General features: G+C 31.0%; 2 protein-coding genes across 2 annotated transcripts; both read left to right on the top strand.

Moving 5' to 3' along the window:
* The first annotated feature begins 7124 nt into the window (after positions 1-7124).
* LOC108747659 lies at positions 7125-10805 on the top strand. The gene is made up of 5 exons (XM_018485263.1): positions 7125-7213; positions 8857-8938; positions 9011-9096; positions 10145-10250; positions 10571-10805. The coding sequence occupies exons 1-5, from the start codon at positions 7166-7168 to the stop codon at positions 10642-10644; spliced, it is 396 nt and encodes a 131-aa protein (XP_018340765.1). The 5' UTR covers positions 7125-7165; the 3' UTR covers positions 10645-10805.
* Positions 10806-16789: 5984 nt separating this feature from the next.
* On the top strand, positions 16790-24630 carry LOC108747597 (nuclear pore complex protein Nup107-like). Its single transcript, XM_018485166.1, has 7 exons — positions 16790-17427; positions 19492-19976; positions 20528-20735; positions 20873-21726; positions 21853-22167; positions 22255-22506; positions 22600-24630. Exons 1-7 carry the CDS (start codon positions 16902-16904, stop codon positions 22699-22701), a joined length of 2742 nt encoding a protein of 913 aa, XP_018340668.1. The 5' UTR covers positions 16790-16901; the 3' UTR covers positions 22702-24630.

Here is a 24630-nt window from a genome sequence, read left to right as displayed (position 1 = left end):
TATATTGGATCCGCCATTTTGAGTTTTGAATTTTTTATTTCAGATTCCATTTCAGTGAATATCTAAGAACATTTGTATAAAATATTCTGTTGACGTTAATACATTGACTAGTGTGCTCCATTCCACTATGTGTTACGTTGCAAACATTAAAAAGTTAATGTTCTGTACTACAAAAATTGTAAAACAAAAAGCAAAAATTCTTTTTAAAGCTAAAAATTAGTACTGTTCGATGTCATTGATCAAAACATTTGAATAAATTTCGATTCCGCACATTAAAATCATAAATTTTTGATCAAAATGGCCATTTCTGGCCATCTAATATTTCGATAACTTGACGTGATAAGTAAATTCTGCCATCAGATTCGGATTCAGCGTACAAAATTACATAGGAAACCACTTCTTGTTCATAATTATCTAAAACATCGTAGGCCTGTGTAATATCCCAGATAGCAAAATGTTTGCAGTCTTCTAACAGATTGTCAGCAAGTTCGAGCAGAAAATGACGGTAGTCTGCCATCAACATGCATCCGCATTACGCTTGTGTTCTGTTAACATCGCCTGTCGATATATAATGTGAAGGCAGATTGTTGGCAGAAACTGAGCAGATCCTGCTTATCTAACGCTTGCAGATTCTGTTACATTTTTTCTAGCAGTCTGTCAATAGTATTATGTACATCTAATTCTGTTGTTATTTTGTTGGCATAATGTGTAGCAGACATTTAAAAAATTTGTTTTCTATAGACTTGGCTATCTGGAATAATGTGAAAACATTAAAAATAATTTACAGGATAATTTTCGCACTATTTATTTAAAAAAAAATCAAATTTGCAAAAATGTAAAAAAAAATTGCTTATATAAAATTATATTTAAAATTATACATAATTGTGTATGAGCAATTTTTTTACATTTCTCCAAACTTGATTTTTTTCTAAACCTAATAATGCAATTATTCCTTTTATTATTTTTGATATTCGTAATATTATTATTTTTATTACACTAAAAAGTAATTTTATAAAAGAAAAGGTGTACAATTATGTATATTTATATGAATATTTATACGTGTTTATGTATGTTTATACATTCTTCTTGAGATTTTCACGTTTCTATATAAATTATGTGTTTCTTCCATCCATTCCAAGAATGGATCTGAACACGCAGAAACTCGCGAAACACATAATCTTTATGTTTATACACATTTATGTATTATATAAAAAATTTTTTACCAAATAAGAGTTTGTGCTCCTCGCTGTTTAAATTTTTTTTGTTTGTTATAACAATTAAAAGTGAACATTTGTCATAGCATTACAAAAAACTAATAAAATTCTAAATATTTGTGCAAAATTTTATTTGGATTCATTTACATATTTAAAAATTATTTACCTAAAACTGCAGTAAAATATACTTTGCAGACAACACAAAGACTGAAATCGGGATATAAGACATTTTTTGAGACGGTCTTACCGTTTAAAAATATCTTAAGACTTCTTTTTTAAACGTTTTATGTCCCAATTTTTAACTTTGTGTTATCTGAATTTATGATTATTTTGTTGCATATGCAATATAAAAGCTGTTATTTATTTCGTGCATGATGATATGTGCCTGTCGGTCAAGTTTGGAACTTAGATTAAAACAATTTATTAAACGCGTAATGGAAATTAAATCAAAATACTTTGTTTTATGTATGATAAAGATAATATAATCAAAAAATCGTAAGTAACTACTATAATTCTGTGTAATTATTAATACTATGATTTTTATTTCATAAAATATGTTAAATATTGGCCTGTAAATTGAAAAAAGTATCATCTAAATCAATAACAATTTCTTGTATTTTTCTTCTTAGGGATTGATAAATTGTTCAAAATAGATATAATTTTAGGAACAGGATTTAAAGGGATTATTCAATTGATTTCTACCCTCAAACCATAATAAAAAAGAAAAAATTGTTTGTATCCCATGTGTGTTCAAAGAGTAGAAGAGCGATATACAAATGACACTGATATTTTGATAACAGGTAGTGTCGTGCGCCAAACTTCTGTCACTTTACACCCCTACAAAATTAGATTACAGATAACTATTGAGTTAAGAAAAAAGTCCCTTTAAAAATTGATAAAAAGACTTCTCGCGATCAATATCTCCGTTAAAAACGATCAAAATTTAAATTTAAAAAAATGATCAAAATTTAAATTTTAAAGCTTGAAATTTCTACTTTCGAATAGTTACTGTATTTTTTGAATTTATGTGAGTTTTATAATTTTTACATAGAAAACTGCGAGTTAAAAAAAGTGAAAAATTTTCGACTATTTATCGTGAAAGCTTGAAACTTTCTATATAAAACCGTTTTTTAAAAATGTTTCTGTAATTTCTTGTTCCTGAGTTACTCGCGGATTAAGTAAAAAGGAACATTCTGACTTTATTGCTCGTAACTCCGTTAAAAATCATCGTATCGCAATTAAAAATACAGGCTCTTAAAGCTTAAATGTTGCTCTATCGAGAGGTGTAATTGCCTTTTTTTTAAATAGAATATATGAGTTGCTAAAAATTTTCACAATTGATTTAATGATTACGTTTGGCATCTACTTGATAAAATAATAGAAGGTATTGATTGAATTATAGTCTATTAATAGATATGTATCCTAGTCCTGTAAACAGTACAATATAGTGAATTATCCTTGTTTGTCAATATTAGAGGAGAAGATGATATTATGGAGTCACTTACATTTTGTACAATAACTTGCTTAATAATTAATATTTAAATTTGCATCTTGCAGAACAGCATAAAGTAAATATATAATTCGACAAAAATGTTCTATATCGAAGTGAAAAGATTCTGGAAAATCTCATATACATTCACTTGTAGGTATTTTATACAGAAAAAAATTAATTATTGCAAAATTACAACCAGTATTATAAACACTGCTTATATTATCTGATAGAAAACACTTTTTAGTTTGTATTTATTTAAAGTTTTATTTTTACCTTTTGTTTGAGAAATATTATCTAAAAACAAAGTGATAATATCGAAAGTCGATATCGGCGATTTTTTCCTAACAATGGACACATTTTTTAATGAAACGAACGAATCTGACAGAAAAAAGTGTCTCTCTGTCCCACGAAGCGAGATATTAATCGTAGAAGTTTGCCATCCACTTGATACTAAAATTATGGAACTTGTTATGTCGATATATATAGCAATAAACTGCGCGCATGCATTGAGGTCACGTAAGAATGAAAACTTAAAGTATAAATTCTTAATCCTAAAATATTCTCTGCTATAATTTAAATTACATAAGAAAATTTGTGTCTTTAATTAATTAAACTAAAGTAATATGTAAGTACAAATTTTTAATTATGAATTATTTTCGTATGACAGATTTTCTAATCTAAACAGTTAATAACTTTAACGATTAATATCCTCAATATATGCTTATCTCGCTGCGCCGTATGCTATCTGATAGTCAGTCTGACAGATTTTTCTAATCTTACTGTAAATACTTAACAATTCCTTTAATAAAGCTAAACGACGCTTTTTTCTGCCAAATTTGTTTGTTTTACAAAATAATGCGTTAATTGATATATTTTTTAACAACTTTTTTGATTGTATATTAAGCTGAATAATTGTCATATTTTTCTTGCAGTTTTTGAGTCTTTATTCACTAGTAAATTATATTTATCTCAATTTTTTTACAGCTCTTAATCATATTTTATGTCTATGTACTTTATGTACAAAGACGATAGTGTACATTAAATGTTGAAAAAAACAGTAAAATAATTTATATGACAAGGGAAACACCAAGTGATGGGATCAAGGATTTTGTTGCGCTTTTTACAGGTTGTTCTTGAGCAAAAAAAAACGACTCGTGTCCGGCCATTTCAGCCATTGGCCCATAGTTTCGAAGAAATCTTTTAAAATAATTATTGTAATAATTTGAAAAACATACTGTATAAATGAAAATATCAGTATCTTTATAAATTTCATTTAATGTCATTAGTTTCAATTACTTTTTGATTGCAATGAAATTTCATAAAATTATATATTAGTATTAAACACATACATTTATGGAATATTTATTATTATCATCGTCGTCGTTGTTGTTATTTACATGAACGCATAAATAAGATTATAATGAAAACTATTACGTATTATTTCCGAAATTAGAAATTGGAAATTATGATTAGAAACAAGTAAGTCATATGTTTGTAATCTTGTTTAGAAGATTTGATTTATTAATAATAATTTATTAATCGATTAAATTATTAATAATACTAGAAAATAATTGTGTTTTTTAGACGTACATTGTAGACGTACGGGATGATATAAATCACAAAAACGAAAAAAACATAAATATTTATTGCATTGTAAACATCTTCTGAATGAATTTTGGTTGCAGACACAATAACTTTTTCTAATATCTGGCGGAAAGCAGATTTGATTGACATTATGGAAATAGCTTCTTTCAAGAATTAATTTTGATGAAAACCAAATTTTTTATTCTAAAATGAAATTCATTCTAAAATTCATTCGTAAGATATTCACAATAAATATTTGTGTTTTTCTTGTTTTTATGATTTCATTTTTATCACTCCATACAATGTACGTCTACAAAACACGATTAGTTTTCTATTATTATTAATAAATCGATTAATGTTAATCAAAAGAAAATTACAAATATATGTCTTACTTATTCCTAATCATAATTTCCAATTTCTAATTTTATCAGAAACTATAACAGTTTTTATTATGATCTTATTTATGTGTTCATGCGAATAACAACAACGATAATAACGATGATAATAATAAATATTCCATAAATAAATGTTTAATTATTATCTATAATACTATTATATATAATTTCATGAAATTTCATTACAATCAAAAAGTAATTAAAACTAATAACATTAAATTAGAAGTTTATAAAGATACTGATTTTTATTTATACAGTACATTTTTCAAATTATTACTAATAATTATTTAAAAAATCGATTTCTTTGAAACTATGGGCCAATGGCTGAAACATCTGGACACTTTTTTTTCGTTCAAAAGCAGCCAGTAAAAAGTGCATCAAAATCCCCGACGTCGTCACCTGGTGTTCCTATTGTGAATTGTTAATAGAATTATTTTTGCAATTTACTACATAACAATATAATTTTGCTTTCCTTTTTAATTGTTTATTTTCCTAAGTTATTAAAAAATTGCGAGTATTTTCGCTATTTCAGTTTAATTTCGTAAACTGACCGCTATGAACGCGCCTAAGTCATTTTGCGAATCCCCTCCACGTTCATGCACAAAGCAAAAACTATTTGTTGTTTTATTTCTTTGCTTTGTTTTTTTATTAGTTTCAAAATGTATTTGACAATAAATTGTTAATTCTCTGCTTTAGCTAATGTTGATTTTTTATAACTGATATTTTGACCAATATTTCTAGATAATATTAGCTGTTACATACAACTAATTAAAATATTCTTATATAAGTGTCAAATTCCTAGCATTAGCAATTATCAAAGTTCACGATAATCAGTCTTGAAAACTGCAATCTGTCCTTGCACATCTACATCTTCATTTGAATCACGATGATTATGCGTTACGATGAAATGTTTACGTAAACTAAATTGCATAGTAAAATATCGCAACTATTTTTATGATAGAAGAAGAACACCTATACTTTATTACAATGAAGGACATTGCATAAAATTAGCTATATATTGATGATAATAATGAGTGTGCAATGTGTGTGTACGTATGCATGTAGTGTGAGATAATCAACTCCCAGAATAAAAAAAACTTTATATAATAGACGTAACCACAATAATTCCAAAAAATCAAATTGTATACGCGTCCGGAAGATACCCATCTTTAGATAAAGTATTTATTTCAAGAATAATTACAATACAAACAGAGAATTTATATTTATTATACAAAAAGAATTTTTAACAGGAAATAGTTCTACTTAATGACCTCTAAGAAAAAAAAGAGAAAACTCGCGTATTTTTATTTTATGTTTTAATCAAACATGTACAGTTAGGAACATAGCTTTTAATGACACCATTATGTTAAGCTAAAAATAGAATTAATGATGCTCAAGTATTAAATTAATATAATCTCATCTCGCACTTTTTCGATGAATGTCAAATTTTGTATTCTATTCTTTGTTATTGTTAGTGGTTATCGTTGTGTATACGTCATTCGTTGCGTAACTATAAACCATCAGCGATCGTTATTCTGTGGTGCATCGTTTAAAAGTTTATTCTTTCATATGTGTTGCAAATAAAATTTGGAATAGGTATTAGTTACTTTTTGTTTACACAAAAATTTATATAATTTTCATTTGTGACGTCATAACTCAATTGAATGCATGTTTCTTTTCATACTACAATATCAAGTGAAATTCGATTGAATTTTTACTTAAAAACTGCACAAGTTCGAGAGTGTGTGGTCTACTGACAATGAGTCTTAATCATTTAACTCATCACTTTAACTCACATTAAAAGTGAGATTTATAAACCTGTATTGTTATGCGATAACATAATTTTATTACCAAAGTAAATGGTGACGTCATTATCGTTGATAAAAATAGTTACCAATAAAAAAATACAGTACTAAAAAGTACGTAAAAAATTTTGAAAAAATTCTTAGAGATTTTCTTCTATAAGGAGAAAATAAACAATTTTTGTCTCTCACTGTTTTTCTGTAAAGTTAATAGTACTTGAGAAAAAAATGATTAAAAATCAATATTTGGTGATTTGAGTAATTGATATCTTGTTAATTATTGCGAAAATTGTAAAATGGTAGAGGACTTTTCGTTTCAATTTAGTCCGTTCTACTTATGCGAGAGTTTTATTACTTATCAAGCACCCTGTACAGATAACAAAGGTTATATATTTAAAAAATTATCCTGCTATTAATATTCATTGTCTGTTATATTCATTATAATATCAGAATTTCATGACTCAAAACATGCATACATGCTATTATTGCGATGATCTATGTTGCTACCTCGAAAGAATAACAAATATAATTTGGGTACTCCCCCACACATGATGCTAGAGAAGAAATCAAGGAGAGTCATTATGTCATAAACTATAAAAACTTAGGACACTATCTCGCGATTAGTCAGTAACTCTGTGATCACATGGATTCATATTCGTGTTGAAACGAAAAATCGAAATGAAAACAATTGTTATCTTGCTCGTCGTTTCTTTCGTCGCCGTCTTGGTAAGATTATTTCATTATTATATGTGTCTCCGCTAATAATCTATTTAATCTATTTCTCTCTAAACAAAATATTCTGCAACTTATTTTTAATATAATTAATTTTCATTATTTAATTATATCGAACTTACTAATATTCACATACGTTCTTGAAACTCTATTTGGCAAAGCTCTCTAATTTTTTTCTATAATTTTAGATTGCGTATTATTTCTTTCTCTAAATATATTTATTAGAAGTGTGCATTAATTTTAAAGGATTTTCAAGAGATAGATAACTATTATCGCATCGGACCATATTGTTGCTACCTTTATGTTCAAAGCACCATCATGTGGCTTTAGTTTTCAGTATATGTCATTTTGCCGAAGTGTAAATATTGTTTTTTTGAACATTGAATATGTCGAATTTTGTACCAATAAAATGCAATTTGCGAGAAGCTTTGCTTTTTTGCTTCCATTTGAAGAAAAGTGCTGCTGGAAGTCAACGAATGCTGTTGGAAGCTTATGATGATTATACTCCATCGATTTCAACATACGAGTACTGAATTCGACGCTATAAAAAAGATGATTTTGACACGGAAGACAAGGAACATCCAAGCCAGCCGAAAAAGTTTGAAGATGAGGAAGTGGAAGCTTTACTCGATCAAGACCCGAGTCAAACGCAAGAAAAACTTGCAGAATCATTAAATGTTGATCAATCAACGATTTCCATACGTTTGAAAATCATTGGAATGATTCAAAAGAAAATTGAGTGCCGGACGAGTTGAAGCCGAGGGATGTCGAAAGGCGCAAAATGACCTGTGAATTGTTGCTTCAAAGACACAGAAGAAAAAGTTTTTTGTATTGTATCGTGACGGGTGATGAAAAATACGCTAATAATCCGAAGCGCAAAAAATCATGGTGCAGACCAGGCGAATCATCAACATCGAACAGCAAAGCCGAATATTCATAGCGCCAAACTCATGCTCTGTATTTGGCGAGATCAGCTGGGTGTAGTGTATTATGAGCTGCTTCAACCCAACGAAACCATCACTGGGGAACGCTTCCAACAATTGATGCAATTGAGCCAAGCATTGAAGCAAAAACAGCCATATTATGTGAAAAGACACGACAAAGTGATTTTCCAAAATGACAACGCTCGGCCACATGTTGCGAAACCGATCAAGGAAACGTTAGAAGCGCTTAACTGGAATGTCCTATCATACCGCCATATTCTCCAGATATTGCTCTTTCCGATTATCATTTATTTCGATCGATGACTCATGACCTGTTTGAACAGCGCTTCCATTTTTATAAAGATATCAAAAAATGGGTCGATTCATGGATAGCCTCAAAAGATGTGTCGTTCTTTCGACGTGGAATCCACTTATTATCAGAAAGATGGGAAAAAGTAGTAGGCTAGCGATAGACTATTTTGAATAATCAATTTGTAACCATTTTTTCACAATAAAATTGTATTTTTATCAAAAAAATTCTTTAATATTGATGCACACTCCCAATATTTAACTTCCACAGGATGTATTATGAAAATATTTTATAATCGTTGGAAATATCAAATAGGCACATTAAAAAATGCGTTAATTATTTAATACAACATTAACATGTGAATAATAATTTTATAATATTCAAATATCCTTATTTGATTGTAGGGCTTTGGCGTTACAGAGGAAGAACGCGCAAAATGGGAACAGATTGAAAAAGATTGTATCGCTGAATCTGGTGTTGATCTGGGTAAGTGAAGAATAAATTATGCATGATTAAAAAACTTATCAAATAAATAATTAATAATAATTTAAATTTCAGCCGTATATCAAAAGAAAGAGAAACCAGATGAAAATGACGAAATATTAGCTTGTTACATTTCTTGTATATATAAAAAATCCGGAATTGTAAGTAAGCTCCTATTACATTTTACATATACAGGATGTCCCAAAATTCGCGGGTGATATTATTACAGCGTAAAAGGAAAAATTAAATAGTAAAAGTGTAAGGCTTTTTTCCGTAAAATAGTTTTTTAAGTATAAAGTTTGATTTATAATCATAAGAGTTAAGTTAAAAAGTCATTTATCCATATGACATGTGTAGTGGTATTAAATAGTAAATAAAACATCGCCTCTGCATGCACACTATCACACGGATAGATAACTTTTTAATTAACACTTATAATTAGTCAAACTTTAAACATTTATACTATAAAAACTTATTTTACAGGAAAAAATAGTGTACACCTTTATTACTTAGTTTTTCACAAAGCTTCACGTTGTAATAATATTTTAGGATCCGTCGTGTGTGTAATGAGTTCGAGGATTTTAGGCAAAGGATTTCGTATCCGTAGCGGTAATATGTATAATCCACAGACTCATAGATATATTCAAGGTCCGTTTTAATTTCTCTTGCTCTGTACATGAATTCTTCGATGTATATGATGTCTCTTCGGATTGTCACAGTCAAATCTCGTTTTTCACGCTTGCATGTTTCGTCAACCTTTTCGAAATCTTCTTTCGTATCACAATATTATTTCCGCAGGTCGTTCTCCTTTTATCCTCATGTTTATATTTTAAAAAATAATCCGTTTAACCTGTGGAAGATAATAATTAATAATTACTAGTTATTATTTTATTTAGTTATTTCTGTGTGTGCATTTTATCGTCATTCTCGGCACGAAGAAGGAATTTACCTGCCCTATCAAAAGAAACAACAGAGATATTTAAATCCCTCTATTGTTTCGTCGAACTGCTGTGTGTACAGGCAATATTGTCCGCGTGCGTAAACGGTATGCGTACCTTTTTTTGAAATACAACGCATCTTTGCCTTATGTATAATCGTGGCGATAATTGTCACCACAATATATTACCCTTAAATTTCAGGACACCCTGTATATAATGTACATTAAGAAAATAAATTAATGAGAAATTAATTTCTATCCCTATATTTTAGTTGAAAGAGGATGGAAAAATTGATTGGGACAAATTACGCGCTAATATGTCAAAACATGAACCACAAGAAAAAATTGATGAGATATATAACAAATGTAAAGACGTTGGTAAGTATGACATAAATTTAATAAGAGGCAAGATCAATTTTTATCCGTTAAAGAATTGACTGTGCTCCGATATTCTGCCAGTACTGAAAATTTATAGTACGCTTTACGTGCGCTATAGATTTTCATCACTGGCAGTGGCTGCATTCAGCAGAGAAAATTAATCAATTAGCGTTTAATGATTCTTTAATATAATTGGTTCTGTTGAACGCAGTCAATGAATATCGGAATGAGATTACAATCAATATTGTAATCTCATGGCAATTTCCACAAATATTTTTTCTCTCAACTGAAAATAAAATAAAATATTGAAATTATTTCAGATGGAGAGGGTTGCCAAAAGGCAAAGAATTTCATGAAATGTATAGACGATGTTGGTCGCGATCAGATGCATTGAGCGATTAAAATTAAATTCCGCAAGAAAATCTAATTGGAATTATTAAAGAGATTTTAATATCATCTATCGTTTATTATACTTTAGTTAACATTAAAATATTATCTTGCACATGTGTCAGTAACAAAACTGTATTGATAAGAAAGTAAATACACGTTTCGTTTCAGCATAAAATTTTCTTTAAAGCTTTCTCTATTCTTTGTAACCTTTCCTCAAATAATAAGAATTATATATTAGATAAAACATATATTACATTGAATAGTGTTTCAGTCTAAGTTATTCAAGAATCAACATAAAATCAATTTTAGATTAAAAATAAAAAAATTATTAAATTCCCTAATAGATAAATCCTCAAGAAACGTTCCAAAGATCATTCAAAGGATATCCCTATGTCCTAAGAACGTTCCCACGCCAGAACATCCCTTGAGTAATAAGTGTGCTATTAGGGTATAATTAAATAAATTATAAATTGATTTGCAATGAGGTAAAACAAAACACATAATAGTTGCAAAATACAATAAATTATTACTGCAAATAAGTTTTATTAAACAGTTTAGTATTGTAAGTTGCATATTTCCTCCGTACTTTTTCTATTTTTATAATTTCTAATGTTTTAACATCTTCATTATCCCGGATCTACAATAGGTATTTTAAGCCTTAAGTCATAAGAAATTGATCAATTACAGTCGAATTTGAGGAGAATAATCGACTATGATTCGTCCATTTCTTATGGTTTAATGCTTAGAACTCTATTGCAGATTCGCGATTAGCGATGTTATCGCAATAAAGGTAAAATCTATAAGTTAACTCCGGTACATACGCCCCAGACAGCCATCTACGTTCTAACAACGTTAGAACAATATCGCAAACGTATGTTGAATACAATGTCAAGATATTCGAGACGCGTTTGTAATGTACAGAGTATTTCTTCAGAATCTATTACGTCCGCGGTTTTTCATTCTGTAAACTTTCGCAGGGAGCTCCTAGTGATATACCGTAGTTATACTGAGATGTATGAGTATGCTTCAATACGTCTCCAGTACGTACCTATATCCGCGTGTATCATAATAATCATGTCTCTATTTGTCATGTATGCATGCACACATGTACATATACACAGCCTCGCGCACATGCTTGTGTATACAATGCCGAACGAAAATATTGGTACGTGATTACTATTATGAAATAGTATTTTCGGAGAATTAAATCTTTGAAAATACTTTTATTTTATAATAGCATTCTCTGTGTCAATACTTTTATGTCGGCCTAAATAATGCGATGATTTTTTTAGAAATAGTATTACGCGAAAGTAAGAATTTCGAGTTTCAGCACAGATTTCGATCCAACAGGAGAGTTGTTGTAAGTAACAGAATAAAGATTAGATTATCTGATGCAGGTTGGTTCTGCATTCAACATTGTTTATTCTGAAAATATATTACAAATATATTATACATGAGAGATAATGCAAGAATGTTTTAGAGACATTTTGGGTATGTTTGATGTAATAACGATACATTTAGTATCAAAATTGAAGTTGTTTAGTTATTATATTTAATACGTCTTGACAATGTACAAAGAATGATATTTTAATGAGACGTCACATTAACGTTTCTAGTTTCTTCGGTAAAATCACAGTACCTTCAGTATAGAAATAGAATATTAGCATACTGTCATGTGCAGTTTGGGGCCGCACCCAAGGCTGGACAAAATACATCATCAAACTATTTGAAATACAAAATACAAAATACTTTTAAAATTTGTATTTCAAATACAAAATACTTTTTTAAATACAAAACACAAAATATTTCAAAATTTTCTAACAAACTCTAACGGAAATAAAAATAGCAGTAAACTTATCCATAAGGTGAATTTTAATCAGTTGAAATTCACCTTATTGCGAAGTTATAGATAAGTTTATTGTTATTTTCATTTCTGTTCGATTACGTAGACCTAAAACACACAATATCCTGATTGACTCATCGTTTAAGTTTACGTCTTATGGTCATTGTTGCGGAATTTTGTGTGGCAGCGCTAGAGCCTATGGCAAATACAAAAACGTAAGGTCGTAACACGTAAGCAGAAAGGAAATGCGTCGTCTACAATGGGCAGTAGCAGTAATAGATTAAGGAGTAGGCGTAAAAATCAACAAATTATAGTCGAATGTGAGAAGGATTAATTACCATTAGTCGATTTCTACACCTAATTCTTAATCCACTACTGCTATTGCCTATTGTAGACCATAAGATTAGATTTGCTACTGACCTTACGGTTTCATAATCATTTCCATGCAATTCGCTTACTGATTATGTTTTATGGCCTTACATTTTTGTATGTACCATGAGCTTTAGGCCTGTTCTATAATAGAGACATAAGCGATAAGCCATAAGAAATTAACCAATCATAGTCGATTATTCTTCTCACACTTAACTGTGATTGGCCAATTTCTTACGGCTTACGACTTATGATTCTATTGTAATAAGGCATAAGTTCTACAATATGTCACATCTCGGAGTCATTAGTCGTTTATCGCATATTGTATGTCGGGTATAAGTACGACTTGCCAGTCTACAATTGTGTCGTAAGTCAGAACAATGGATATTGAAACATTGAGTATTTATTATTAATTTAGATGCGAATTATAAGAATGAGATTATTTTTAAGAAAACGTTCTATGATAAGTTATTTTATATAGCTGCATCCGTAAAATGGAAGTTATATTCCATCCAGTCGTTGTTGCAAGAAAAGATAAAAGTTGACCATCTTCCATTCTGATACCGACAGTCGATTCGCAATAACTTCATTCGACAGCCGTTCAAGTGTGAATGTGTCTCCACAAATTTTAGAAGCTGTAAGCTTATTGGCTACCGCATCACATTTTGCCGCGGGAAGCTTTTCCGCGTCGAGTGTGCAGAAGCCAATACATGATGTAAGAATACTAGATATTTCGTTCCAGTTGCGCAGTAGCAGCGTAAATTTGGGCAAAATTTTGATTGGCTATTCTAATATGCCAGCGCTATTATATGCAAGAAAGTCAATTTAGACAAAAATTTGATTAGTTGTTTCCAATATTGCTATCGCCATTATGCGCAACGGAACATCTGATATTCTTACATTATGAACTGCGTTTAGGAACATCACCCGGATGCTCTCAGATGTCATGTCATCCTTGTTTAACGTTTGATAAACAAGGATGTGACATCCGGGGAGCACCCAGATAGGAATCCAAAAGCAGTCATGATGAGATACAAGTCAATGGGCCTGTTCAAGTCGAAAAAGCGGCTAGGTCTGCTCGCCATGCAATTAAACATGATTAGTTGGACCCAATGCGCATGCATGTTTCTTCGTCCAATGTGCAGAAGCCATTACTGTTACGGAAAGTGTGTGTGACCAGCTTTAGAGCTGTCGCAGACAAAATTTCTGTAACCTTAAGATGTGAACTTAAGCTAATACCAATCAGGATACTGCTTTACAGCTACTCTAATGGAAATAGAAATAAATTTATCCATAATGCGTGTTTCAACTGGTTAAAATCCACTTTATTGCGGTTATGTATAAATTTACTGTCATTTCCATTTTCGTTAGATTAGCAATAGATCTAGCAATATCCTGATTGACTCATCGGCTTAAGTTCACATCTTACGGTCACTGTTGTGGAATTTTGTGTGCGGCAGCCCTTAGGCCTATTAAACAATAGAGTCGCAATTCGTAAGCCGTAATGCTGAATTCACAATGGACCTGACGTACGACGCATGTCGGATCAAGTGTGAATTCAGCATAAGAAATTGACCAAACACAGTAGAATATGAAACAAGAATAATCGACTATAATTGATTAATTTCTTTCAGCTTACAAATTGCGACTTTATTGTATAAAGCCTCGTCTACAACAGTTGCACAAGCTGTGTCGCATGTCGTATGAAATGTCGCAGAAGTGTCGTATATAGTCGCATGATTGTTGTAGTCGCAAGAGCTCTTATCGTACGGAGTTAAGCCAACTTCAATTTTCTGCGACTGCGACAGGCGTGTCGCATGAACTCAGCCAATCCCAGCACAGCAAGTTGACGTTTAGAATTTGTTGTCAAATTGTGTGCAAATAATTATTGTAGATGCTTATATAGCGACACTCTTGCGACATGTGACAAATTTTTTTGCGATGCTACTACTTACGACATGCGACACAATCTATGCGACTATTATAGACAAAGCTTAACAGACCTTAGGCTGGAATTAGACTACGCATTGAAGAATAAAATTAAAGATTGAAAGATTGATGTTTGACTAATCAGAACAAAAGAAACCAAAATTTCTTTGTCCTGGTAAAATTTCAATCTTTAATCTTTAATCTTAATCTTCAATGCATAATCTGATTCCGACCTTGCTCTACGTCATGACAATTACATCTTGTTACGTCTTATTTCTGCTATAATCCTAACGTTTCCGAATGCAGCCAGTAAGTCTATCGCGTTGCTTCAAGGATTATTATAAAGGATCTTTTTTGACATTTCAAATATAAGATACATTGAAATTGTATTAAAATACAATTTGTATTTCAAATACAAGTATTTGAAATGTGCCTAGCCCTGGCCACCTAACAAAAACATAATTTATTAAGTATTATTTATTATTTTTTAAATGTACTATATCAGTAAAAACTTTGTACTGTCTACTAGTTAGCTTCTGTACCGCGTACCACCTACCGTGCTGTATGTAATCGCATCCTCACTGTAATCATAATATGAGTGCGTTCCGATTTACGCATGAAGCATGTGAGGTGCAATACTGATGCGCAACGCTTCGAAATCGTTTCGTTTTTTTAATGCGCATATAACACTCATGAAGTGCTTGTAAATTCGAAACGATTTCTTATGCAAACTGTGGACTGCATTGGTAATGTTAAAAATGGGCGATTGCGATTCATTGATTAGTTACAAAGATAAAGAATAAATAAATGTATTTTTTTTAACTTTTAGGGATGAAGAATATAAAACATAAATAATAAGGAAGCACAGAAACAACGCAAAATATCTATAACGAAAGTCGTATATTTAAAAAAACTCATATAAACTTAAAAAATGTGATAAGCTTTTAAAAGTAGAGATTTCAAGCTTTAAAATCCTTTTTTTAAATTTGAATTTCATTCATTATTGACGAAGATATTGTATATACAACTTTGAGCTAAAAAATACGCGATGACTTTTTACTACACCTAATATAATACGCTTCCATACATTTTTATCAGAGCATAGATTTAAAAAATAGGTACTATTATTTATAAAAATTTATGATGATGAGGTAGTCGTCTCCAAATTTATCGTATTATTTTTAAATATAATTTAGAATAATCTACAGTTTCATAATTTTGTTATTATGTTGAAATATCATCCAAATATCATTAATTGCAAATTATAAAAATATTGTATTAAGAATTAAAAATATTTTTCAAATTATATTATTATATTACAATACTATACAATAATATAATAATATACGAATATATTATATTATTTTATAACACATTTTTAATTGTTAGTTAAAAGTATTTAATATAATAACGTAACATAACATTAAACTTTAAAAAGATTGACTTTTAAATTTAAAAATTCGAAATTAATTAAAATAAAATAAACTGATTATAATATAAAGTAAACAACTTTTAAGGCTTCAAAGTATTTGTTTTGACTTCCTCTTCGCCATAATATGCTATTCGTTTTTCTTTTTATAAGAGTTCTTAGAAAGATTTCCGATCCATTTAAAAGTCACAGTACCACGAATATTTGTTCTAAATTACACATGAAGCGCATATACTGCATAAACGCATCACATATATTAACTGCCTCAAGTCAAAAGAGAAGCAGTCAATATACTGAGAGGAGTGCTAAGAATTTAATACGGTTAGTACAATCTAGGAAATTTGTAGCACTTTCGAAGCGCTTTCGAAGCGAGCAATAGCTAATTTGGAACGATTTTCTGTGCAGTTTACGCGCTTCATGCGAAATTCGGAACGCACTCTACATCGCTGCAACAAGCGTCACCATGAAATTGTACCTTAATGGTTTTTAATAGGAAATAGTCATCAAGTTTGATTTCGACAATTCGAGTTGGCAACACTGCATGCGCCATTGTACTGTTGATACCGGTTGGGCGGTTAACCGGTGTATTTGTTTGATCTAAAGATTTCATGTGGCACAGTGTGTCATTTTCACCTTTTGGATACTTTCAACGCTAAATTGAGATTTCTTGCTAGACCGTGTTAGATGGGAAATGGATTCGTTAAGTGACGTCAAGGAGAATCTTGACCAATCGATTCGTCTATTAAGTCAACAGAACAGTCAACGGAGAACATTTTTGAGGTTAAGCGGCCAGCGGAGCACCACTCCGAAGAGGATATCATTACAGGCAACCAGTCAGTCGCGGAGGGATGCTGATGATAATAGACAGATGCTCGGTGACACGCACAGCTCGGGGATGGTCGACAAGAATTCCTCGGGAACCAGACTAACCAAGCTCTACAATGTGGAGCTTGATACTTCGTTAACCCTCGCGCCTCACGAAATCCGTGATATAATGATGCGCTCGGAGAGGAATGACATTACCATTAAGGAGATGATGGAGGACAGTACAGCGACTGGGGCGATTCTGAAGGCAAATGAGCCGTGGCGAGAGGCCAAATCCAAGCTCTATTACGACTTCCTGCAGAGTGTGCAAGCGCACTTCTCGAAGGCGCAGATCTTTGATACTATCGCGGATTTCATACAGAACTGTACCGACACGCTGGACATAATGAGAGGTATTGAAAATACTAGAAACAACTTTGTTCTGTGTTAAAATCAAAATAGCTTTATAACTTTAAGAATAAATCAAATACAAAATACCTATATGAACCTCTGCAGTTGTTGATACATACATATATTTATAAGACAGTAAGATATAATTTGCAAGAATTTGAATGTACTTACCAAATGAAGTTAACTACTAATGTTTTGACTCATCTTCATAAATACAACAGGTATTATACTGTATGCCAATTACAATGACCAACACTGAGGCTAAGAGAATGTTTTAATTCTTCTTGATGTATATATTATTTTGCAATGAAAAAATATTTTTTATATCTAGAAAAATATTTCAAAATATACCACAAGTTTTAAAAAGTCTCAAAAGTCTCTCTTGATTCTTTTAAAAAAATTCTCAAAGAATTACTTTAATGTGTTACATAAGATTCCCTCCTTAACTCAGCTGAAGTACTGGGTTACATACCTAGTTTTGCCATAAATTCTGTCTCTCTCTCAGTAGTTTAAACTGATAGAGAACAAAAAAAAACAGCAACAAGGTAGATCCAAAATTATACATATATTTTGAAAGTAGAGGAAAAGAAGCTACAAAACCATCTAATTTTTATTCCAAATTCTTGTCTTTGTTTTGATCAAAATATGGTCTTTGATAGTTGTTGTTAAGCCTCTTTCTTAGTCACACTTTGTTCGATAGTCAGTTTTGAACTTTCCAGCAAGACTCAGTCCTTGCACACAAGGTGAAAACGACGCAAGCATGGCTGGAGAACAACGTTCTAAGCTTCATCAAAGCTTCTGATTGGCTGTCTGGACTTTAATTCGCTAGATTATAAAATGTGGAACGTTTTGGAAGAGATGACTTGCAAGAAGCCTCACCGTAATTTGGAGTGGCTCAAACATTCCATTGTGTCAGCAGCTGAGAAGATTCTTCTGGAGATCGTGCATAAATTGATCGATGAATAGTCCGAAGTTTACGCAAATATATGAGACAAAGATGGGCATTTTGAATAAAAAAATAGATGGTTCTGGTCTTTTCCTCTACTTTCAAAATATATGTATAATTTTGGGTCTATCTGTTGTTTTTTTGATCTATTCGTTTAAACTACTGACATAATTTATGACAAGACTAGGTACACCTTAATTGTATAATAACACTAAGCATTTATCTACAAGTAAGGATGGAATAGATTAGAGTAAGGCAATATATATAAAAAAATTTCATCCCCATTATTAAGTCTATCAGTCTAGTTGGTTCCGAGGGTTAAATGAGAATTTTCCACAGTTGTTTTTTATTTATTAGATTGTTGAATTCAATATAACAAAAATATGTTACTAGAGAAATTTTTATGTAACGAACCGAAAGCTCTGTGAGTCAAAACATATGTATGAATTTTTACTGTTAAAATTAAATTTTATATTAATTAAATGATTTTTTGAACATAACTCCTATTAAGGTTTGATTATTGGTCGTTTGTCGAAAGATATTGTTTTTGCTGTGCATATATTCGAGCATTATATTATTTTGTTATTAAAAAATGTTTTTTTTTTAAATAATCGAAATAATGGTATTTTTTTCAAAGTATGTTCGATTAAGTTTGAAATCTCGTTAGAAAAATTTCTCTAACAGTTTTTCGAAACTATGAATTTTTAAAAACTTATTTTGCGCAAATATTAAAACATTTTCTTTTCTTTTTTCCCTAAATATTTCGAATATTTTTAATTTCTCAAGCTTCACACCTATTCATTCTTCTTTGTGATCCTTTGACATACCGATTGAAAAAAAGTTTGTTCAAATTCTATGCATTACAGGTAAAGATATACGCGATTGAAAACATCGGGATAACACCCATATGCTCTAAAATCTCAAATCAAACATAGTCCTCTAGTTGAGGGTTAAAAAGGAAACACAATAAAGTTTGTGATACTATTATTAATTTGATTGCATACTGAATTCTGCGCTTGACTCTCAGTAATCTATTTTCTACATTGTTTTTATTTAATCATTTCATAGCAGATGTCAATGTATTAAATTTTAAGCAAAACATTATTGTCTGTCCCAACAGGTATGCAATCAAAAGTTGAGAATACAGAAGTAGCAGAAGAAGAAATTTCTTTGGAAAGTGAAAGGAACACATGGAGACTGATATATTGCCTCTATCAGAATCGTATAAGTAGCGCTGGCTTGTCTACACAAATGGAACATGATGGACCAACAAGCAATAATTATATCTCTGAGAAAGATGTTATAGAAAATTTGTATAAGTCTGAGAGTTATATCAGAGAATATCAATTGATTATTGATTGGTTAGAAAAAAATGCTTTGGATCAAGCGGATAAATGTCCGTCCATAGAGCTCTTTACCGATAAAACAGTAGCTTGGGAAAATACAGTTCATCAGTTGCATAATCAAAATTTGGGAATTGCATTCAGCTCATCCAGACCACTGGTATCGTCTTTAGATCCTGATGCACCGATACGAGAGGGTAGGCCATTACATGATTTGGATAGAGAAGATGATGCCAGGCTTGAAAAACGAATGTTTATAGAGGTATATATAGAGACTACATACTTGGTCTCAATTGAAATTATTTGTGATTTATTAAAATTATTAAAATTATTATTTTTAAACAAGTTTTAACATCTTTGTTTTGCTTATTTTTTTAGCAATTGATCTTATACGCGTTTAATTATTATAATTAACCCTCAGTACCCACATCTCAAAAAAGTCCTTATCTATCTACATCCGGGTAACCCGTAACAGCGTTTTCTTTTGCTTGTATCTCAGATTGTAGTGCATCGATTTTTACTAATTTTTTTTTAATCTATTGTTTGAAGACTGAAAAAAAGAATTTTTGAGTTAGAAAGTCTTGAATGTCGTAGCACAAAAGATATTTTGCAATAAGTGAAAAGGGATCGGGAAAAACGTCTGAACTATGGAAATCGGAGAGATTACGCTAACTCTTTGTGGGTACTGAGAGTTAAATAATTATATTTTTATAATAATTATAATTTAAATAACAAATCTTTTTATATAATGTTATAAAAATAATTAAAAAAATGAAAAAAATGTAATTATATTTAAAACAATGTGTATTATAGGTACGTTGTGGACGTCTTCAGAAAGCACAAGCATTAGCCATGCATTGTGGTCAACCTTGGAGAGCCGCATCTTTATTAGGATGGATTCCTAATCATGACCCAAACTATAGTAATCCATTGACAGACACTAAATTACCAATCGAAGGGAATCCTAATAGAAGTCTTTGGAAAATATGTGCTTGGGAATTATCGCAAGATAAACGCATAGGTAATTATTTATTTAATATTACCGAAAAAAGATTGTAAATTATTGGAGTACTTTTGTTAGAATAATTTTTAAATACTTTAAAATGCCGAAATTTTATAAATATTTCTATGTATACATATTTTACAATTTTATTGCAGGTATATTTTATCGTGCCATATATGCAAGTCTTTGTGGCAATGTCCAACTATTACTTCAAATAGCATCCTCTTGGCAAGATGCATTGTGGGCTTACGTGAAGAGTCTTCTAGATATCAAAGTCGAATCAGCATTGAGATTAATGATGATAAAAATTTATACAATTATGCCGGAAGAATATTGGAAAAATGAAATCTCGTTGGAAGACGCGTTCAAAGAGCTGCACGCGTCGAAAAATCCAATAATACGTGCTCAATCTAACAAACCTGATCATTTAATTCAAAAATATCTAATACTAGATCAAATACCTAAGTTAATGGAAGAGATTGAAAGTATGATAGACGTCGGCACCTGTGACTCGCAGTTCCTTAGATTTTTGGCTCATCTAATATTATTCTTCAGACAAATCGGGAAAAGTACAAAGGATAAAGTAGAAGACAAAGTTTTGCTGGCGTATGTTCGCGTTCTTATTGAAATGGGTGATCCGACTTTAATTGCGTTCTACACAGCTACATTACCACAAGAGGATCAAATAATCAATTATGCCTCTTACTTAGAAAGTGTTAAAGAGCATGAAGAGCGCAAGAAATGTTTGCGTGCAGCGGAAGACGCGAACTTGAATGTAGAAGCAATTACAAAATTGGTAGTGGAAAACATACGTAAGAAAGACATAGAATCCGATCCAACAGACTTAAAGGGAACTATCACTGAAGCGGACATGGAAAAGATTAATGGTCTGGATTGGTTGATTTTCTATCAAAGTCAGAGAGAAGAAGCTTTACGACAAACAAACGCGCTCATTAGATACTTTTTGACTAACGAAAAAATCGATGCGGCTCGAAAAGCATTTAACAAGGTAAAAATTAAAAATAATTATAATTATTATATGAATTTTATTATAAATGTTAACGCAGTTTAATTCTGTAATAAATTGTTTTGATTAGTGTATAATTGAATAATTGTTTTTGTATGTTGTATATAGATTCCATCAGATTCAATTGAATCAGTTATGAGCGAGTATCCTACTATAGATTGCACGCTTAATCTTACGATAACTAATAACTTGTCGAAAAAAGCTGCTGCAGCAATAAGGGAATACCTTTGTTATAAAACATATCTTGACGCCCAAGAAGGTTTTAGCGAATGGTTCTCTCATTATCATCACGGTAAACCCACACCACCAGAAGAATTGCCCACATACGCTACGTTTACTGAAAAGGTTGCGTACGATCATAGAAAGACGCAGTACAATTTAGAACTCGAAAGATGGAAATCTACTATGCAGCATCATACGAAGGTACGCGAAAAATGTGATTGCGCACAAAATATTAACATAAGCACAATCGAATGTGAATATATGAATGCTTGTATCTTTTTGTTTCAGGCTGTGAAACAATTATTATTTAATGTTTTATTGTTCCCTGACGGTGGTTGGCTCGTCGATTCGAAGAGTAGTAACGACGAGTCGTGCACGCCCGAAGATGAACTTAGGGAACACCAGTTGAAAAAGCTGCGTGAGCTTTGTATTCCTAAAGTCACACTTTTGCTACATTCGGTTATGTCGGAAATGAACGAGCACGACGGCTCCATTCAATTGGCTGACGTACTTGCTTCCGAGCAATATCAGCTATACAAAGTACGTATAAACAATAAAGTAACTATTGTAACATATTTAGATTAGTAAATTTTATAGAAATGTGTATATTTATATATCATTGTTTTTGTATAGGTATTTTCAAAGGGAAAGTTACGCGAGGTGTTTAAAAAGATCTGTGAATCTTCTCTTGTCTTAATGGATCAAAAGAAAGACCCTTGGGGATATCCAAAATGAAGTTTAAATATATACTACTGTATAAACCTCTCTTCTTTGTACAGCAACATATGTTATTTATATTAGTCAGATATCATTAGTCCTTTTTTTAGCCATCGCATTAAATGTACAATCTTGATGATACCTTTTCTCCTTTTTTTCTTTTTTTATAAAACCAGTTTATTGTCAACCACAAGAAGTGAATATAAAATTTGATACAATGTTCAATAATTCGTAATCATAATATATCATATACCTTGTGATTACTTAGATATGCTCCTTTTACCCAATTATTAATAAATGTAGCGCTATCAAAGCCATTAAGATTAATGCGTGAAACGTGCAATGAAACTCATAGTCCGTAAAAGAACATCCTGAGATATATTTCGCAGCGACACTTAGAACTTTGGTTTTACAGTTGAAACACTTTTAATCGTATATCTTGATCAGATTGCATAACATAAATTCACGCACGACAACAATGAATACGTATGTTCCATATGAAAGAATATGTTTCATATGCAAGAATAAGAACGCCTGAAATGAAACGATGCTGCATCTCATTGAAATATGAACGAATGCCATTACATTTAAAGAACAATAGTGTTATGATTCATTGCGTATTCTATTCTGTTGTCAAAGAGACTGATATTTTTCTGTTGAGAAATAGGTAGCAATCTTCTTTTCATCAAAATTTCCTTTCTTTCTATGGCTTTGATTTTGAAGATCGGATGCTTTCTAAGTAACGCTACAGGTTAACTGAAAAAGAGATATTTATACGATACATTACATATAGACTATATAAAGAAAATTAACATTTTCGACAAAGTCTCCTATCTATTAAACAATCGAGATTTTAACGACGCTCGCGCGCTTCGTGATCGACGTTGACTGACTTTTTTTTTCTTTTATCTTACCCGAGATATGTCAAATTACGATTTAAACATTGTAGTAAGGATTGACTTCTTATTACGTGTTTTATGCGACAATGAAACCATGAGCATTAATATATCTTAATAATCTCTAGGCAAACTTTGGAATGAATAAAGAGCTAGAGATATCATTTAGAATAATTTTCTGATCTAACGCGTATATGAAAAAACCATCATGAATTTTTATTTTAAATATGTGAGATGGAGACTTGAAGACACGAAAAATATTTAGATCTTGACCGCGCCGAAAGATAACAAAATCTCAGAAGACTTCAAAATGCTACTTCAAAACGCATTTGAAGAGGTTTCTTTGGCTTTTAGATATTTTTTATATATATATATAACCAGTCATCGCGTTATTCGCGCAATTTATTTTAAATTAATTCAATGCTTGATAATACACTTGATAGATTGAGCGCGAAAAGATCATTATTTCTTATCTTTCAGCACGGCGTTATGTAATGTAACAACCTCACAGTGAAAAGAGTATATCGTGTTAGAATTCTTCGGCATTCTTGCAAATATTTTTACCGGATTTGAACTCGTACAGTTCGTGCATTTGCTTGAAACAGGAGACAAACGAACGTTTTAGATAAAGTGTCCGCGATAACAAGTAGACGATTAGTGGAGTTAGTTGTTAGTTAAGCTAGCCTAACATGTAAACGCTGAAGAGAAACGAAAGGGTTGACAATTTCAACGTTCCTCGGAACAATTCGACACGCGCGCGCTAGTCCTGCAAGACGATTTTATTCGCCAGCTAATACTTTCACTCTCTATGTAAGATATTCTAGCTTTGCAGTACGGAACGGACGTGCTTTTCGTATGCGGAGCAATGGATCTAAAAAATACTTAAAGATAAGTATCCTGCCTACGAAATTTTTCCAATGAAATCACCAATTTTTGTAAAAATTTTCTAATTCTTTTTTTTCTAGGGATCAGGTACATCAACATCAATTAGCATTTATCAAACCTTCCTCCACTTTTTAAAAATTCATAATTTTTTTTAATTTTACTTAAA

Source organism: Trachymyrmex septentrionalis, unplaced genomic scaffold (assembly GCF_001594115.1).
Source record: "Trachymyrmex septentrionalis isolate Tsep2-gDNA-1 unplaced genomic scaffold, Tsep1.0 scaffold108, whole genome shotgun sequence".
Taxonomy (NCBI): domain Eukaryota; kingdom Metazoa; phylum Arthropoda; class Insecta; order Hymenoptera; family Formicidae; genus Trachymyrmex; species Trachymyrmex septentrionalis.
This window is presented reverse-complemented; position numbering and strand designations above follow the sequence as displayed.

What these genes read in the sequence shown, in the direction of transcription:
- LOC108747659 (XM_018485263.1), top strand. Translation starts at nt 7,166, where the DNA reads ATGAAAACAATTGTTATCTTGCTCGTCGTTTCTTTCGTCGCCGTCTTG. An exon ending in TGAATCTGGTGTTGATCTGG is followed by an intron (nt 8,939 to 9,010) that starts GTAAGTGAAGAA and finishes TTTAAATTTCAG; the next exon opens with CCGTATATCAAAAGAAAGAG. An exon ending in TATATAAAAAATCCGGAATT is followed by an intron (nt 9,097 to 10,144) that starts GTAAGTAAGCTC and finishes CCTATATTTTAG; the next exon opens with TTGAAAGAGGATGGAAAAAT.
- LOC108747597 (XM_018485166.1), top strand. Translation starts at nt 16,902, where the DNA reads ATGGATTCGTTAAGTGACGTCAAGGAGAATCTTGACCAATCGATTCGT. An exon ending in AAAAACGAATGTTTATAGAG is followed by an intron (nt 19,977 to 20,527) that starts GTATATATAGAG and finishes TGTGTATTATAG; the next exon opens with GTACGTTGTGGACGTCTTCA. An exon ending in CTATGCAGCATCATACGAAG is followed by an intron (nt 22,168 to 22,254) that starts GTACGCGAAAAA and finishes TTTTTGTTTCAG; the next exon opens with GCTGTGAAACAATTATTATT.